Source organism: Strigops habroptila, chromosome 3, assembly GCF_004027225.2.
Source record: "Strigops habroptila isolate Jane chromosome 3, bStrHab1.2.pri, whole genome shotgun sequence".
In the NCBI taxonomy this organism is placed as follows: Eukaryota; Metazoa; Chordata; class Aves; order Psittaciformes; family Psittacidae; genus Strigops; species Strigops habroptila.
The window spans coordinates 71,173,943-71,192,645 of NC_044279.2; the positions used below are offsets into that span (position 1 = coordinate 71,173,943).

An 18,703-nucleotide genomic window follows, 5' to 3' on the forward strand; every position below is an offset into this window, starting at 1 on the left:
GCGGCCCTCCGCTCAGCCCCGCCCCGAGCGGCGGCGGCGGCGACCTCACCCCGGTCCCGCCCGGTGCGCGGCAAGCGGCGGCCCCCGCGGCGGGGCTGTGGTGGCGGTATGACCGTGTCCTGGGCTCTGCCCGCGCCCCTCAGCCCGGCGCAGCTGAAGCGCCTGGAGCAGCACCGCTACAGCGCGGCCGGGCGCTCGTTGCTGGAGCCGTGGCTGCAGCCCTACTGGGCCTGGCTGGTGGAGCACGTCCCGCTGGGGCTGGCCCCCAACGCCATCACCCTGGGCGGCCTCCTGTTGAACTGCCTGACGGCGCTGCCGCTCATCGCCTGCTGCCCCAGCGCCACCGAGCAGGTACCGCCCGCCACGGCCCGCCGCCGCCTCTCCGTTACAGCTTGACCCCTTCCCCCGCCTGCCACCGCCTCCTCCTGCCACGGCCTCGCCTCAGCCCGGCGGCGCTGCCCCGGCCGCCGCCCCAAGGGGCCTCCATGCCCGCCCCGCCCCGAGGGTGCCGGGAGCGAGGACCGGGGCTGCTCGGTGTGGTGCCGCCACTGCACCTCCTGACAGTCCCCGGGGGTAACATGCTTAGCCGTTCCCGTGGGTGGAAGGGCTGAGGTAGAGCTGCAGCTTTGCCCTGGGAAACTGGGAGAGGTGATGCGGGGGTCAGGCTTTGGGGTAGCAGGGGTCAAGCTGGACGTGAGTGTTCAGGTTTGAATGCGAGGAAGGGCAAGTTGCAGTGGGCTCCTTTCACCTCCCGGGCCCTTGGTTGGCCAGGGCTTTGGTGGGGCTCTTGGCCTGTGCTTCTTGTTGTGGAGTGAAGGCATAGGTGGGCTCACCCTGGTGCGTGGGACTCCTGTCTCCTCCAAGGACCATCTTACACCCCACATGTGTGACACTGCTCAGGCAGCTTGCTGGGAAGTAGGCATAAGCTGTGTCAACTCCCTTCTCGAGTGGAAGGCTGTAACAGAGGGGCCATGAAGGTAGAAAGGACTGCTGGCCAGGAGGCAGGGTGCGGGGTGTGCCCAAGAGAGGGGCAGAGCTGGCCATGGGGCATGGCTGACGTCCCTTCAGCATCACGTAGCTCAGAATTCAGAGGTTCGGTGGTGTTGCAGCTGACAGTAGATCGAATGTTTCCTATCCTTGTGTAGGAAATGTTTTAATTGCTTTAACTTCTGGAGGGAAAACAGGCTTGTTAACATAGGCTGATGCTGCAGTCACTTAAACTGGGTTGCCTACAGTTTCTCTGTCAATATAAGGAGGTCTGTCAGAGCTTTCCAGCCTGATAGGAGTTTCCCATTGCAGTCTCCATGGTAGTTAGGGTGGGAAATACCAGGGGAGAATTGCTTTGTGTAGGTAAAATATCTTGAAGGGTGGTGGTTGTTTTTTTTGTGTTCTCTATACTGCCAAGCCACCTTTTCCATTCATGAACAAGTAGTCTTGACTGCCTGGTGGACTAACAAGAACTGGTTATATTCTCTTGGTGGAAGTGTAGGAGCACTGGATAGAAGACTCAGATAAAATAAGAAGCAGGTTTTGGGTTTAGGTGTGGTTTTTTAATGAGTTGGTTTGTGTGGTTGTTTGGTTTTGGGTTTTTTCCCCTAACCAGTCTTAAGTCCTTTGTTAAAACACTGAAGTGTTGATGTTTGTACAAACTATACAAACCAAGTAAGACTGGTAGCTGAAAGCTCTCAGCAGCTGCTAGCAGGTGCTTGGACATCTTACCTTGATAACCCTTCCTGTTGCCAAAAGACTGTGGTTTAGGGGTTTCTTGACAAGGGATTCTACTCAGGTTACTTGCTAAAACAGCAGCTGATGGATCTGTTTCTCCACAGACACCTTCCATGATTTTGCCTTTGGAATTACTTGGTTTGAACCTGTTTGTACTTTCAGCTTCCATTATGTCCTATTGCAGCGAATCCCACAATTTAATAATACTTCCACACACACACAATGCAATCAATGTCTAAACCCATACAATGCTCCTTTATTCTTTTAATGTATAGCTATTATTTCCTTATACACTATTCTTTTTATCTTTATCAGCATCAGTAGCCAGTTTGTTACAGTATGTTTTTGCTTTATAAAATATTGTCTGCTTCAGTAATGTCTCCTTGTCTAGTAGGATGATGGGTTGTACCACTGTCTCCTGTAAAGGCACATTTCAACATAAGCCTTCTTGTAACTAAGCCATTAGCAGACTGCACTCCTCAAGCACTGTCGTAACTAAAATCCATGTGTGTAGATATTTGTGCAGTGTTTGTCCAGTTTCCTGCTCTTTGTAACTTAGGACAGTAATCTATAGGAATAATATACAGGACTGTTATACCAGGTGTGGTGGTGGGCAGGACACTGCCTGCTCATTTCATGTTCTGTGGAGGGCTGAAATACCTTCTTCACTGTGACTGCTGCCTGGGTTGTTGTTGGGTGGGGTTTTTTTGTTTATTTGTTTAACACTAATTATAAAATATTTAGGAATGAGAAGTTTTTCTGATTTTAAGTATGAACAGTGTGTATTTGCTGTGTTACAGTGAAAAGGGAGCATATCTTAGGTGAGGATTTTCATGTTATCCCCGCCATTTCACAGTGAATGGTTTTGCTCTATTGCCAGCTGACATCTCTGAAGTAGCTACAGTTAAGTCATTAGGTTTTGCAGGTGAATCTCTTGTGTCCCTTCCCATTCTGGGGAAAACTGACATGTTATATTTTCTTTTTCATCAACACTAGAAAGAAAACTGGCTAAACATAATTATCTGTCTTTGTAAAAGGGAGAAAGGAAACTCTGATCCTGCTACTTCCATGGTTGCTCACAGACGGGTATAGCTTTGGTAATCCTTGAAGCTCAGCCACAGGTCTCTCAAATACCATGGGAAGCTAGAATTTTAGGACAGAAGCTCAAGCTAACAATAATTGTTACTTTGTATTGAATTTATATCTATTAAAAAAAAAAAATCTTCTAGCAGTTACAGCAGGATCTAAGCAAAGAGCTCCCCCAAACTGATCAGAGTAGATTTCATGTAGTAATAAAGATTTGTCCTGCTTGGTCTCAGCGTCTTAGGTTCCATCATGTCTGATTTGTGGTGTTTTTTGTTTTTTGTTTTTTTAAGCCTTTGTTTCTGTTGGCTGTAGTTTCCTGGAGGTTACTGGGACGAAGACGGGGGAGAAAAGCATGGATTGTGGATTTGCAGTTTGGGCAGTGATGGTAAAAGGGAGCAGGGGCTCAAGGGTTCTAGTGCAGAGAGCAGAGGGAGGGAAGGGAGGCTTGTGTTGGCCAGCTCTGTAGAATTGTTTAAGAAACGGTGTGAATCTCTAAAAGGCAGCCATTCCTTGCTGAAATGTGCTATTTAGAAAGCCAGACATCTAGGGAGACTAAAAAGCAAGGGAGGGTCTAGGTGACTACAGCTAGCTCTACTATTAACTGTTTGGGGGGAAAGGAACATTGGTGAGGTGCTGTCTCTGCTTCCCCGTCTCTCTTAAAAAACTCCCTTAAAAAAATATCCAACAACCTCCTTCTCCCCCTCAAAAAAACCCTAAACAAAAACCAAAACCCACCAGCTTTTAAACTGAAAGATGGATTGTTTTGATTTTTTTCCTGTCACAGGGATAAATGAGGGAAAGATATTGACAGGCATGACATTATTTAAACAGCAAGGTCACAACTGAGCTTTGTGGGAGAGAGAAAAGAGAAGTAGAAAAGAGGGTGAGCTGGAGCAGCTGGTATGAAGTGGGGGCATGGTGGTGTGAAGGAATAAGCATTAAACCCCTGACCTGCTAGAGAAGTGTGAAGTACTGAGTGGAGTGGGGAATCCAGCCAATGCCCATGAGTGAAGAATGGAGCACTCTGTGGTGAATGGGAGAAAGAGGTATTTGGCATAAAGACAGACAGCGAAGGTTCAGGAACACTAACACAGAAAGACAGGAGCTCTTTCAGCAGGAGCTTGTTGGGGATGCTAAAGGAATGCAGGGAGTCCCTGATGCGCATGAAATGCACTTGGGTATAGTATGAGTATTTATTATTTTTAATTCTTCCCTGCCTTTTGTCCCTGCTGTAATGCAGATTTAAACAGCCCCTTCCTTTCTCCTGCTATTAGTACAATTGTATATAGTGCTTTGTGCTGAACAGAAGTGCAGAAAATTATCCACGTTTTGGAGGGAGAGGGAGGGAGTCCGGTAAAAATGTCTGCCTCTATTCTGGATCTGTTAAAGAGAGGGGATGAATTTAGTAGCTGTGGATTGAGGAAGCAAGATTATTACTAAATGTGATGAGTAATTAAGGGGGCGGAGGGGGGCCAAATCTTTAAATAATGCAAAAGCTTGGACCAGTGAACTATCTGGGCTTGAGAGCTTTGCTTGAAACAAGTGGTAAGGGATCTCCCAGGCACAAGTAGTCTTTTGCAGCTGTCCATGCTCTTTGGTGGGGTGGAATCACAGGAGCAGAAGAATAAGGATGGCTGTTCAACCTACACTATTTCCTGAAGGAGCAGCGTGCCACACATACCTGTCAAACACTGCATCCACATGGTTTTGTTCTGACACCTTTTGGTTCAGTAGATAGCCAGACCTGCTGTACCAAATCTGTGTGTGACAGGATTTTCAGGCTGTATCATCTTTCAGACATTCTTTTTAACTGAAGGAGAAAAGCATCCCCCTTCCTTCCCTGATGTTTGTGTTCTCTTCTGGTTCCATGAGAATAGCATCTAGTTCTGGCCAAAAAAAACATTTGCTTGAACAGGATATAACTTTGAGCAGAGATAATAAACACCTCATCAGTGAAAAGCTGATGATTACTGGGAGCCTCCTGACCTTTCTGCTGCGTCTGCCAGCCATGTCAGCATTCTCAAACGCTCCTACTTCTCTAATTTGCGAACTACTTGGGTCCAGCGTGGGAAGCTGGCAGGGGACATCCCGGGAAGGAGAGCCAGGCATGTCAGAAGGCGGAGGAGATGGCAGCTGTAGCTGTGTTTGAGAGGGCGGGTAGCAGAGAGAGTCCATGGTTATTAGGAACTTTGGAAACCTCTGTGCACCTTCTGTGATTTGGAAAACTGTATTTTATTGATTAAAACATTAGAGCATTCATTTAATCTGCTGAAAGCATACTTGATCACAAGTGACCTTTGGTTATTACCACTTTGGGTTAAATTTGAACTGGCAGTGTAGGGGTGAAATGCTCCAGATGGTATTTCTAAGCTCTCTCAGACACCTGTTACCCTGTTCTTGCTAGGATATTCATCCCTTCCCCACAGCTGTGGGGATACAGATGTATCCGCTACAGGTGTTAACGGGTACAGATGGTTCTCACTGGGAAGAGGATGAAAACTCCCCACTTCTTTGCAGTCGTCCAGGAGCAGAGCGCTTTGGTTTTGGAGTCTGGGGGACTGTTTTGATTTGTCCCAGCAAGAGCTAATGCAAAGAGACCCGGATCAGCAGTCCTAATGATTATACCTGTACTGTAACTTGCAACTTGACAAAAGCCATTGTTCTTTCAAAAAGACATAATAAGAGAAGTTTGAGTTGAAACTGATTTGTTTTGGTTTGGTGGTTTTTGTTTTTTGGATTTTTTTTTCTTTTTGTACATTTAATGGGTTACTCTAGTTTTGACAATGTAGATGATGTTATCTTGAGCAAGAACTCTTTCGTCATGTTCTGTGGGTTCTGGAAACGCATGAGCTGACTATGGTAACCAGCCTGCAAGCCTTCTCTTTTGGTTAGAATTGAGGCTGTATTTTGTGGAGCTTGCATTTCAAAAGACTGTGATAATACCAAGCATACACCACTATGGTTAATGATAAAAAAATGTGCCATAGCAGGTTTCTGTTTCTGACTGGTGTTTCTGTTATGGAAATGATCCAGTTAAATAGGAAACTGCCCACACTCTGGCATTTGATTTATTGGTGATGTGCCCCATACTGGGGGGAGGTGTGTGAGTTCAGAGTGGGTAAGGAATTTGGCTAGCATATCTAGCACTGGATACAGTCTACTTTTGTCCCTGATATAGGGAACCTGATGACTTTAAAGCAAACTAAAATCTATTTCAGTTATCGGTAGAGGGTTGCAAAAGAAAAGGAGCCTGATGCACCCAAAGAAAGAGTGGTGTCCTGGGCAGAATTGCCAGGTGTGGCCTGGTTTACTTGCCAAAATCCAGGGGTTAGATGACAAGTTTTGATAGATCTCAAGCTATCTTTTTGTAACCAGTAGAAGTATGTCACAGTGAGAAAACCTTGTAAAACACTGCGGATTATGTTTGTGGCACTTCACAGTAACATTGGCGATAAAATTGGAAATGTCTTTACAATATGACTTCAGAGGACTACAGTGAAACCAGTGGTTTCCTCCAGCCTTTCTGCTCGTAATGCTCCATTCCTAGGTCTGTGTCAGGAGCTGCCTTGCTTGAGAATATCAATAATACCTGTTACTCTCGATGCAACAGTTATTTTGCAAAAGCTCTAGAGGTAGCTTTAGTGTGTGGATTGTATCACAAGTAAAATGAGCTCAGCTTCAACAGGGTCCTAACTGTGCTTTTATGCCCTGAAATACCTGAGCAGTGGCTGCCAGCCCTCTATTTTAGAAAGGGAGAGAGTGAGAACAGGGGCCAATGGGTAGCTGCTGCTTCCCTGCACAATGTCTGACCGAGTGAGTTTACATCAGGAAAGGCACTTGACTGTCTGTTCCTCCACGTGGCTCGTGGTGATCTGTGAAGCGTGGGTATTAGGCTCCTCTTGTTGTCTACAGGCTCTGTCCTTCCCCCTCCATCAGAGGAGAGAAACTTTTTCATATGACTTTTTCATATGACTTGTTTAACTCCATCCCCCAACACAAGATCCCTTTGTTTAACTGGATTAAAGGGGAGAAGAAACCTAAATAACTCCTCTAATGCCATTGGTAAACATCAAGCATTCATTGCTGTCATCACTTGACCTGGATTTCTAAAGGGTGATCTTTGGAGGGGGATTATCAGATACTGGTATGTTAAATGTACATTGGAATGAGAATATCTACTCATCCTGTTTCATCTGCTCAAGGCTTCCAACATGATCTGTGATTACAATTTTTCTTAGTTTCTTTGGATTAGGGGGAAAGATGGCCTTGCCAGTTCTGAAGAATTTTCGGAGTTTTCTAGATTTCTATGTACGTAAAAATCCAGACTTCTCACCTATAGCTGGCATCCCTAATTCTTTGACTTGTCTTTTGCTTCAAAGCTGGGTGAAGCAGCCAACCCTTTGACTTTAAATGGTGGCGCGTTTCATTAGTGAAATTATCCAAATACTGGGTAGCAGGAAAATCATAAATTTGCTGGCAATATTGTTCCCATATTAAAAGCAAAAAACTAAGTGATAGTGCAGTGTATCAGTGAGCCTTGAATCCTCAAGGAAGTCTTAAATAACACCAAAAAAGCTGTTCAGAACTGAAGCTCCCTGAATCACGCTGGGTCTTGGGAAGGATGTGTTTTGTGATCAGCCTGACTGGAGGCATAACTTTTTTCTAACTCGAGTCAGTGAGTATAACCATGATGAGAAAACAGAACGTGTGGAGGAGCAGCTTGCCTCATCTCCATTCTCACTATCGCCTTCTCCTGTCCCTGCCTGGGAACTGGTTGGCAACTGCCATTTTTCCTTTTTCCCCAGCAGTGACACTGCGTTTATGTGAGTGTGGACAAATCTCAGCTCACTGAGGTTTGATCTGTTGTCTCAACCTGCTTAATGGCCTTAACTGGATTTAGGAAATACACATAATCATGTTGGTCTGTTTGTGCTGCAGGAGAGGAATTGCAAAGGGGCAGAGCCACAGCAGCTGTCCCTTACATGGGAGCTGTAAACGATTCAGCTCTGCGACTGCCTGTGGCTGTTCACTTGTTTAACCTGCAAGTTGCATTTCCAGCACCTAACTTTGACTCTCTTTTCATGAACAGTGCTTCTAACTGTTAAGATGGAAAGTACTTGAGGCAAAAAGAGTTACCTGTACTTTGTTCAAAAGGTGTTATAAGTGATTGTTAGTAAAAACTAATTCCTAGACAAAGATGTACTGACTGTGCTTTGTGCGTATGAAAATAATGCTTCCGAAAGGTACCACTGTAGGATAGTTCCTTGAACCTAAGTCTGGTGCTAATGTAACAGATTGACAGCTTGTTTTGAAACTCTGGTGGTCTATATTAAGTAGATAGTTGCTCCTTCATATTTAGTGAATGACTTAATTTCTACAAACCCTTGTCCAAAGTGCCTGTGTAGTCAATTTTGGTATGTTGGAAAAATCTCTTTCCCTAAAAGGTTGAAGTCTTTTATTTAGTAAAATGTAATGTTTTTTTTATATCTCTGTGTTGCAAATCTGAGCAAATCATCTAGCCTCCATCACATAAACTGCTGAGAACTTTAGTCAGTGCCTGGCTACTACCTTCTTTCTTTCTTAAAGATTAATTTTATTTTCATAACATTTTTCAGCACAAAGAATAGAAATATAGAAATACCGTGGTTCTAAGGTGAAAAATAAGTCAGTTGATAGAGAAGAGAGGTGAAAGTTTTTGGTTTGTTTGGGTTTTGTTTATTTTGGGGGGGGGTATGTTTATTTTTAAATAAAGAGAAGGACCTGTGTTCCACTGGTGCATCTGGAGTAGTTCATTATAGTAGGTACGACAGCTCATGTAGACTAGTACAAGGAATTTGGTTTGTCCATTAACTAAGTCACAAATAGCACAATGTAGTATAGGTTTGTGCTAAACAATATTTTCTATCTATTAATAAAATAAATTATCAGCTAAGAAATTGGGAACTGCCTAGTGACCTTTTGTGTGACTCTCTTTCAGGCACCTTTTTGGGCATACATCGTGGGTGCATTAGGACTTTTTATTTACCAGTCTCTGGATGCCATTGATGGGAAGCAAGCCAGAAGAACGAACAGTAGTTCTCCTCTAGGAGAACTCTTTGATCATGGTTGCGACTCTATTTCCACAGGTAGCCTTAACTTACTATTGTTACCCATCCTAGCTTTAAAAATCTTACTGTTTTTCAAGAGCAGCTGATTAATCATGCATGTACTTAGAGTTGGAAAGGACCTCTGGAGATCATCTAGTCCAGTCCCCTGCTCAGAGCAGGGTCAGCACATTCCCTTCTTTTAGGATAACTTCATGTCCTGGTGACTGCAGCCAAGGCTGCCCCTGACCTTTGCATCCCTGACCGATATCAGGGAGTATATTTCAGAAGTACCTTTGGCAGATGTTGGGTAACACGTGTTCTGCTCTTACTTACTGTGCATCTTCATGTACAGTGCTCTTTCAGTGAGCTAGATGGCGAACAAAGAATTCTGTGAGAGCGTGCTTAGAGATCTCTACTATACATGTTTTCCAGTAGAGTACAGGTGATGCCAAATAAAGGATTTTAAGGACCTAAAACGCTGATGCTGACAGGTGAAACTAAGGCTTCTGCTTTAGGAGTGAGGTACCAAAATAACGGTTTGGTAATAGGGCATCCAGCCTGGCACATAAGAGAAGGATAATTTATATTCCTTACAGTTGGAGTCCTTAAAAAGTAAGCCTTGCTCAGTTGTCCTTTCCATAACTTAGCTGCTGTTGGTGGCAATGCCTGTACTTCTATAAAAGCTTAAGAGCTGAAACATTTGCCCTGGGAGTTGGAACACTGCCCCAGGAAGTGCAGCTGCCACTTTCTCTGAGCTGGGCCCTCCCCTTGAAGCTATCAGTGTTGCAAAGAACAGGCGTCAACAGGGCTGGCAGAAGGGAGAATGACCACTGTGGGCTAGAAGGCAGGGCCCTCACTTGGAAGAAAGGGAGTCCTGTGTTTAGGTGTCTCCTGCCAGGACTGTCCTTGAGGTTAGCTACTCAGTGAAATATCAGTCATATCATTACTTTGTTAGTGTGATCTTAAATGCCTTGTGGTTTTGGTTTTTTTTAATTTCTTTTAACGGCAGGCAAAGAGGGTGTATGACTAACATGTTCATTTCTGCTTTTCAGTTTTTGTTGTCCTTGGATCCTGCATAGCAATCCGACTAGGAACAAATCCTGACTGGTTGTTTTTCTGTTGTTTTGTGGGACTGTTCATGTTCTATACTGCTCACTGGCAGACATATGTATCAGGCATACTAAGGTTTGGAAAGTAAGTAGGTATTTTCAGAAGTACGTGTGGCTTAATGTCTGAGACTGCTAGCTACTTGATTTCCATTTCTTCTTGGTTTTTTTTCTTTGCTCTCTTCCTCTCGCCTCCTTTCTCGTCTCCCTCCCACCCTAGCAGACTTGTGTTTTACCTGGCAAGAACTTAAAAACCCTGCATAACACTGAGTAGAAGACTTGTTCTTTTAGCAGCTGATTTCAGCTATATGTGCCTTGTTTTCATGCATTTGGCTGTTTTGTCTGCAGATTTGTTCTCAGAACCCATGAAGCAAGCACCATGTGGGCTTGGGCCAGTGAGGTCTTGCCTGCAGTGTAAACAAGTGCTCTGTGTAGGAGTAGGGACAGAGCAAGTATCTACAGTACCTCCCTTTGTAACCTCCCAGCCACAGAACAGTTTCAGACCAGGGGACTCTGAATGACATGCATTTTAAGAGAAATTCCCTTGCCAGTAGGTTTCCCTTCTATAGACATCTCCAGACTTCCTTCGAATGACTCTCTGCATCCACGGCATCCTTTGCCAAAGAGCTCCTCAGAGCTATGGCAGTGCTTGAAGAATTGCCTCAGGTTTAAGTGGAGGCTTTGTTTTCAATCTGGCTCATACTGGCTTTGATGTCCTTTAGGTTTTATGTTAGGTCACAGTTCTAGAGATTGCTGTTCATGACCTGGTAGAAATTTCATCTGCTCTCACTGCAGTGTAGGAGGAGTTGTCATGACATTCATGTAGAAGAAAACAATTTCAGTTTAGTTTCAATAACTACTAATAGTGGTCGCTCACCCTCCTACAGCTGTGACAGTGCCTAGCTGTGGCCATTTGCTGCTTTTGAACAATAAGCTGCACTCCAGTAAAGATTTCTGAAAAGAAAAGATTGGAGACTTCTGCAGCAGCAGATAGATAGATAGATAAAGGCTGTCCTTCTGCTAATCCTGGTCACCTGTTAAATCACCTGCTTATAGTCCTACTTAGCTCTGACCTGTAAGAAGCACCTTAGCAAATCTGAGCTTCGCTGGGCACACAGCATTGTGATGGGCTGTCCTTGCATGCTGTTCGGTATCTGTATCAAAAGAGAGCAGCCTCCGTGGTAATGCTAAGAGCTCTCTCTTATTTGCTGATGGTGCATTTTACCACAGAAACTATTAACTCTTCTACCTGCCTTCCCATCCTACTTTTATTAAAGGACATCTTGTGCTATAAACAAAAATAGATGCTTTAGAGTGATGGCTGAAATAGCATAATTTGCATACATGACAGTGGACTACACTGAAGGGAGATGGGCTATGTCATGAGCTCTGAGACTCTGCATACATGGTTGCTTTTCTGTGCCTTTCTTTCTTAAAGGAAGTAAAATGTGAGAATGATTCCCTTACATCAGGAAGGTGCTGACACTCCCATACCACAGAAAAATTTTGTCATTAAAAACTTAATAACTTCTATGTAAATATAGTGATAGTGCATAGTACAAACAGTTTGGAATGGCCTGGTGTTCCATGCTTACTGTTTGAAGTTAAACAGACACAACTTTTCTCCAAGGTAACTTATTTCTGTTTAGTGGAAACAGGTCAGAGTTTTTTCAAGGCTTGCAATTTTATTTCTCTTAAGCATAGAGGTGAGAGTCTTAAGTGAAGGCATTAGTATATTGCTCTAAATATGATAATACAGAGTAACATGCACAGAAGCTTTCACTGATGCTGTTCCCGAATTAGCAGCAATTTTAGAAGTCAAGTGATGGATGAGAGAGTCCTAGTGCTGATGGCCAGGAAGAATCAGAGCAGCTGGATACTCTCAGGTTATGTAGAACACCTCATAGTGTCTGCTTAAAATCTCTGGACTCTGATTCAGGCCATGTTGCAACCAACAGTCTGAGCCTCTGTAAAAGTATCATAGAATCACAGAATCATAGAATGGTTTGGGTTGGAAGGGATCTTAAAGCTCATCCAATTCCAACCCCCCTGCCACGGGCAGGGACACCTTCCACTAGACCAGGTTGCTCAAAGTCCCATCCAGTCTGGCCTTGAATACTGCCAGGGATGGGGCACCCACAGCTTCTCTGGGCAACCTGTGCCCGCGCCTCACCTCCCTCATAAGGGAAGAACTTCTTAGTATCTAATCTAAATCTCCCCTCTTTCAGTTTAAAGACATTCCCCCTAGTGCTGTCACTACATGCCCTTGTAAAAAGTCCCTCTCCAGCTTTCTTGCAGGTCCCTTTTAGATACTAAACTTTAGCACGACTAATGATTCAACTTGAAGTTTGAGCCTCCTACCACCACCAGCAACAGCAAATGCAGTACAGCTTAGAACTCTAGGTTTTACTACTACAGAGCACAACCTCTAAACACTTGCATCTGCATATGAATGCTTTTGTATGATGTAACCGACAAGCTCAGTGTGCAGCTGCAGTAGTGCCTATGCAGATCTAACACCTCATCCCTGGCAGAGAGGGAGAAGCCCACTCCACCCTCCCTCCTCCTCCAGAAGCACCGCTGTCCCATTTTCCTCCCCTGCATGGTTTTGGCCACTTAACCCCAAGTCGGTTCATAACATGGGCAGAAGATGAAAAGCCTACCCGAGGCTAGCAAGCTGAACTGGTGCATCTTACATTTCGATGAGCACTGCAGCTAACGCAGGTGAGGAAGTGCAGAGATGTAGGAAGGAGAGGACGACCCATTGCCAGGGCTTTGAGCAGTGACAAGCACTTCAGTTTATCATCTAGTTGCAGCTTAAACTTTGGCTTTTCTAAGACCGAGTCTGAAGCGTGTGATGAAATGTTGCTGTGATTATCAAGATCAGATAAATGTTTTCCATTAACCAAGAGCTGATTCCTATCTCCCTTTAAAAATACACCATTTGCCGTGCAAACAGATCACTTGCTAAGCAAGTAACAGTACACATTGACTTTGGTCATAATCCCTTAAACCAGAAAATTTATTCTAACTGCTTAAAGAAATGTTGTATTTTAAACATCCATTGTCACTGCATGCTGGCAACTTCAGTAGAAAGATGAGGTACCTGTCTCAAAACCTTTGGTAGCATAAAAGGTACCTTAGATGTGCACAACTTTTTAGTTTATTTATTTTAAAGCTTTATTGAAAGTATAAATTTTTTTTCTCTCGAGCTTCTGCTTAACTTTTTTTTAATATATTCAGGTTTTCCAAAAACATTTCATCAATCAAATAAGGAGCTGGCTGTCTTTTCTGAGAACAAAAAAGGTGGAATTCAGAGTCTAGACTTTAGAGGGCATACAAGGCCACCTATGTTAAAAAGGTTTTTATGGAAATAAGCAAGATATCAATCACACATCCTCTGAAACAGGACAAGTGCTCAGCTATCCACTGCCTCAGTCCTCAAAATACTGCCCTTATGTTTTGCAGGCTCTTATCTGTCAAGTTTTCACGATATGATAGCTTAAAAAAATCCCTTGCATCCCAATGTGCTCTTTACAGTCCATACTTTTATATGATATGCTTTTAATGGAAATGCTTGATTGCATCTACTGTGAGCCTGCCTTAAATTTTGATATCATGCTTGCACATCAACAAGTCTGTGAATTTATACAAAAATTCTCCAATAGTTAACAATGTATTCATTAAAGATTTCCCCTCTATTAAAATTATATGTAGCTTGCTCTAGGTAAAGAGTATAGATTTAATTTTAAATCTAAGCCAAAGATATGTGCTTCTGTGTAGAGGAGCCTTCTCAGTCAAGGAAAATCATATTTTATGTATAGATTGATGTAATCTGAAGTACTTTTAAGGAGATAATTTAAAGTCACTTTTTTTATTCCCCGCCTGCTGCCTTACTTGCAGCAAGAAGACCTTTTATTTATCTAAATGTCCCTTTTTTTCTTTCCTAGAATTGATGTGACTGAAGTTCAGATAGCCATAACAATGCTGCTCTTGACATCTGCATATGGTGGAACAGCAATATGGGACTATAAGGTGAGCGCATTAAATATTCAGAGTTCCTGTTGAGTGTTCACAGTTCCTGTGGTATTTGAAGCTATCCTGTGTGAGTACCCTCAACACCTACTAGTTGTCTAATGTTCTGTTTCAGCTTATATTACAAATGAAGGTTATTTTTATGTTGTAGTTAACTTGGATATAATGGTGTGACTTCCTATGCACAAATTTAGAGCTACGTAGAGGAAAAAAGACCCCATCTGCCACATGCAAACTTCTGATTTGGAACTAATACTCTGCAGATACTTAAGCTTTAACAACTGGGTTTTGTTCTAGTTTTATTTCTTTTGTTTGTGACATACATTTCTGTTCACTTAAATGATTTATAGGATGCTTTATTTTAAATTTAAAGATTAATACTTTAATCCAACAAAATCATGGGATGAAATTAGGGGGCTTTTGATTAAGTAATCCATATTTACCTGCTGATGGACATGTACTGATTTTTAAGTTATGTCACAGCTGACATAAATTTAAATATCTATATTTAAAGAATTGACTTCTGTCCAAAAGCATCTCCCTGTCTCTGGCTTTTATTCTTTTCTTTAAAAGGTGACTTTAGTGGACAGCATCAAAAGTACATCAGACTGACATCTTCATCATTTCTAGGGTCTTTACTCAGAAATGTCTAGTTCTGCTTGGTCATAGTGCATGGAGGAGCTGAGACTATTCTATGCTATTGATAACCAGTGCAAATTAACCTAAATATAAACCACCAAGTAATTCAAATTAATTCATGAGTTTACTCAGCAATTTTGTTTCCTTTTCGCATCCTGCAAGAGGCTTTTGTTCTGCTTTCAAACAACTTATTTTCATGTTGGAAAACAAAGTAGGTGCATTAGACTCTAATGCTTGTTCTTCAGTATTAAAATCTGTGGTAGTTATGCTGTATCTCAAAACAATCTATATTCAAAAATATAGTCAATGGTTTCAATTTATTACTACTTCTTTTCTTTAAATCCTCTGCTGCCTTTGGAAGTTTCCTTGAAACTGCAATTGATTCTGAAAGGTAACTGCTTAATTAAAATTTGTATCTGGAGACTGTTCTGAATGCAAAGATACAGCATACAAAGAACACGTACCAAAACACAAAGCAGGCAGATGGTGTTTGTGTTTCCTGTGGTTCAGTGTTGTGTTACCCTGTGGAACGGAAGGAACTGTCCTTCTCCCCACTCCTGTGCCTTGCAATGCAGTAGTTCGTGTCAAGTTTTTGCTTATGTAGTAAAAATATTTGAAGACATTGTAAGGACAGACACAGTAAGATCTAGCTGAATTTTCAAGACCAGAACTTAAGTACTCAAAAGTCGAGTTTAAACATTACAAAAGAAATTTGTTGTCTCCTTAGTATGGAAACAAATTCCAAACACTGTCCTTCTGAGCAAGAATTCAAATAAAACAATCGTTTAGTAGATATCAGTAGGTTTTTTAATCACTTCTTAAAAAAGGTGTTACCCTTAACTTCTAATACTTTTCTCTTTTTTTTCCTGCTAAGGTCCCTTTGGTGGGCTTAGAACTGAAGTTCCTTGCAGTTTTTAGCATATTGTGTGGAACAGCACTTTCTTCATTCAATTACTTCCGTGTCATCTTTGGTGGAGGGGTTGGAAAGAATGGATCTACAATAGCAGTAAGTTGCTTTAAAAATCTGAATGAGGTTCGAATAATATATGCCCATAATTTATTGCATTTTGTATAATCAAAAGGGTTTTATTTGTTTAAGCATTTAAGCAGACAAGCATATGAGTGTTGGATGTCATTATCTACCTTCTCTCCACACATTACTGGATTTCTTCTGTCAAAGGAACCAGCCATGAATTTTCGTAGAAAATTGATTAGTGGTCACTGCAAAGCATACTAATAGTGTTGATATAATGCTCAAGGACTTTCCCTGAGCTTTGACAGCTCTAGTTTTGTTTAATAGGATTTGCAATACATGTAAAATGTGGACCTTACCATGTGACTGAAGCCTCAGACAAATTTTCTCTCCATTTGTATTGCAGGGAACAAGTGTTCTTTCACCAGGCCTGCACATTGGACTACTTCTCACACTGGCCATTATGATCTATAAAAAGTCTACAACTCAGCTGTTTGAAAAACATTCTTGCCTGTATGTCTTGACGTTTGGATTTGTGAATGCCAAAATCTCGCAGAAGCTGGTGGTAAGGAATCTCGCTTCGGTCCTCAACCTTCTAAAACTAAACTGGTTTTTGGCTTAACGCTTAATGGATCAGTGGGTGCTGTGCAAGTTTTCCCATTCTGCTCTGACACTGTGTTACCACCTTCATTATGACCAAGACACTGAACTAGGTTCAGGCTCCTACAGGGAGATTATATATGACTGATGTAAACACATACTTATTGTTGAGTGTAGTGGTTATAGCTTTCAGTTTTAACTTACTCCTAGAAATACGCTGTCTGTCTTTAACATCATAACTCTGGTCCTTCAAGCCTTACTAACAGTGCTGTGACTTCTGATGTAGTTATCTGAAATAGGAATTTACCTTAATCATTAAAATGAAGAGAGAAACTTTTTATCTTTCTCTCTTTTGTAATTAAAAATCTCATCAATAGATTAAAAAAATATCTGCTTTGCTACATATTTGCCCTTGTGAACATCATCATAGAGCTCAAAGCTCCATCCAACCTGGCCTTGAATGCTTCCAGGGATGTGGCAGCCACAACTTCTCTGAGCAACCTGTGCCAGTGCCTTACCAGGACATGGTTGGCTTTCTGGGCTGCAAGCACACGCTGCCAGCCCATGTTGAGCTTCTCATCAATCCACACCCCCAAGTCCTTCTCCGCAGGGCTGCTCTCAATCCATTCTCTGCCGATCCTGTAGTTGTGCTTGGGATTGCCCCGACCCAGCTGCAGGACCTTGCTTTTAGCCTTGTTGAACTTCATGAGGTGTGCACTGGCCCACCTCTCAAGCCTGCTGAGGTTTCTCTGGATCCTATATAATAAAGTCCCTGTATAATAAAGCCGGCAAATACCAACTGATAATTCAGACAGCTAGACAGCTGTTATCACTGATTAAAGTGCTTGATATTGACTGAATAACCTGGAAAGAGGCTATTTGGTCCTTGGGAAAGAAACTGTTAGGGAGCAGCAGCCCCTGAAGCATTTGTGAAGCCCTTGGCCTGCCTGCTGATTGCCTCTTAAGAACAGTGGATAGCAGTTGCTGGGCAAGGGCATCATGCCAGTTTGCTAGTAGTTAAACTGATGTTGCAGTGATGTGGTTTTGTCTCTTTTTTTCTTTTACATTAGGTGGCTTACATGACAAAAAGTAAAATCTGTCTTCAGGACACTGCATATATTGGGCCAGGGCTTCTAGTTTTAGACCAGTACTTCAACAGTTTCATTGATGAATATATTGTTCTGTGGATAGCATTGGTAAGCATTTTGGTTTGTACTTTTCATTTGGAGCATACTTAAAGGAATGGATTGAGAACTGTCTCTGCCATTTCTGCCTTGCTCAGATTTCGGCTGTTGCTGCAGAGGGAGTGGCAGGATACCATGTAAACATGTATTTTGGGAGCTGGCTGGCTTCCTTGGAACAGAGCTGTGAAAGTAAAACTACAGCTATGTCTTGTAATTATGCTTTAGTCCAGGCGGTTTGTTTAAAGTTACTCTGCAAACTGCAGACTAAACTTAGTTTATCAGACAGCACTTTGTTTAGTGCTGGGGTTTTTGGGGGCTTGGGGCTTCATTTTTATTATTTTTTTTTTTCTTTTAAACTAAACTACCCTGTATCCTTATGTTAAAATGCTGTTAAACTTGTCATTTGGATAGATTCTGATTAAAGTACAGCTGAATTTATAGTAGGGACAATTTTAAAAAATAATTAGATTTATTTTTTTTAACCTGTTCTGTTTTGTTCTTTTGAAGTTCATATCCTTGTTTGATATGCTGAGATATGCCACTGGTGTATGCCTACAGATTGCTGCTCATCTTCATATACATGTCTTCAGAATTTCATCTCATCAAGCTCCTGAACAGGTTCAAAACCATAATGACTGATTAAATAGGTCAAGAACAAGAGAAGAAGCAGTTAGGGGAATGCTGAATGAAGCAGCCTCACTTTTTTGGGGGAAGAGATTAAGCTTTTCAAGAAAACAGTTTTATGAGAAAGCTCACTCTATCCCAGACATTATCAGATGTTAGAGTTACTAAGTACGAAGTCCTGCAGATTCTATTGTGATTGGTACTTTTTAACCAGGATGTATTTCCCTCCTGTGTTTTAGACTACAGATACCACATTTGAAGCTTTTGCCATTTCCTGCTAGGTAACCTTAATTTTGTACTTCTGGTCTGGTGAATGCAGGCTACAAACCAAGGTGCTACCAACCAGAATTCCAAGAGGAATTTAACTTTTCCCTAATCTTCTATTGTTAGTTTTTAAAGTCTTCTTGGAACTGCTTTGAAGTGGTACTCAGAGGTATCAGTGCATTATTAAGACTGGTAAAATGAGGCGTCTGTGATGTAAAACTACTCATTAATCTCTGATCCAGTATCTAAAGAGCGAGCTGCTGGATCAGTAGGATGAAGGAGGTATAGCTCAGGAAAATTTTCTTCTATTTCAAAATCCTATGAAGTACTATGAAGTTATGCGTGCCTTTAGGATCATGGATTCTCTAAGTATCTAAGTCC

General features: G+C 42.3%; 1 protein-coding gene across 6 annotated transcripts in view; it reads left to right on the plus strand.

Annotated features, from left to right (window-relative positions):
• CHPT1 (choline phosphotransferase 1) overlaps positions 1–18,703 on the plus strand; it is a 21,768-nt gene continuing 3,065 nt past the window's right edge. For 3 of the 6 annotated variants that reach the window (XR_003990399.1, XM_030478127.1, XM_030478126.1), the window contains exons 1-8: positions 19–351; positions 8,789–8,936; positions 9,950–10,091; positions 13,954–14,038; positions 15,552–15,683; positions 16,057–16,215; positions 17,321–17,446; positions 17,942–18,052. Coding sequence is in view for 5 of the 6 variants with exons in the window: in XM_030478127.1 (XP_030333987.1) it covers positions 109–351; positions 8,789–8,936; positions 9,950–10,091; positions 13,954–14,038; positions 15,552–15,683; positions 16,057–16,215; positions 17,321–17,446; positions 17,942–18,052 (1,146 nt within the window). In the remaining variant the exon portion in view is untranslated. Of the gene's footprint in view, positions 352–3,658; positions 3,990–8,788; positions 8,937–9,949; positions 10,092–13,953; positions 14,039–15,551; positions 15,684–16,056; positions 16,216–17,320; positions 17,447–17,941; positions 18,053–18,703 lie in introns of those variants that run through there. The other 3 variants (XM_030478130.1, XM_030478129.1, XM_030478131.1) reach the window with 3 other exon arrangements.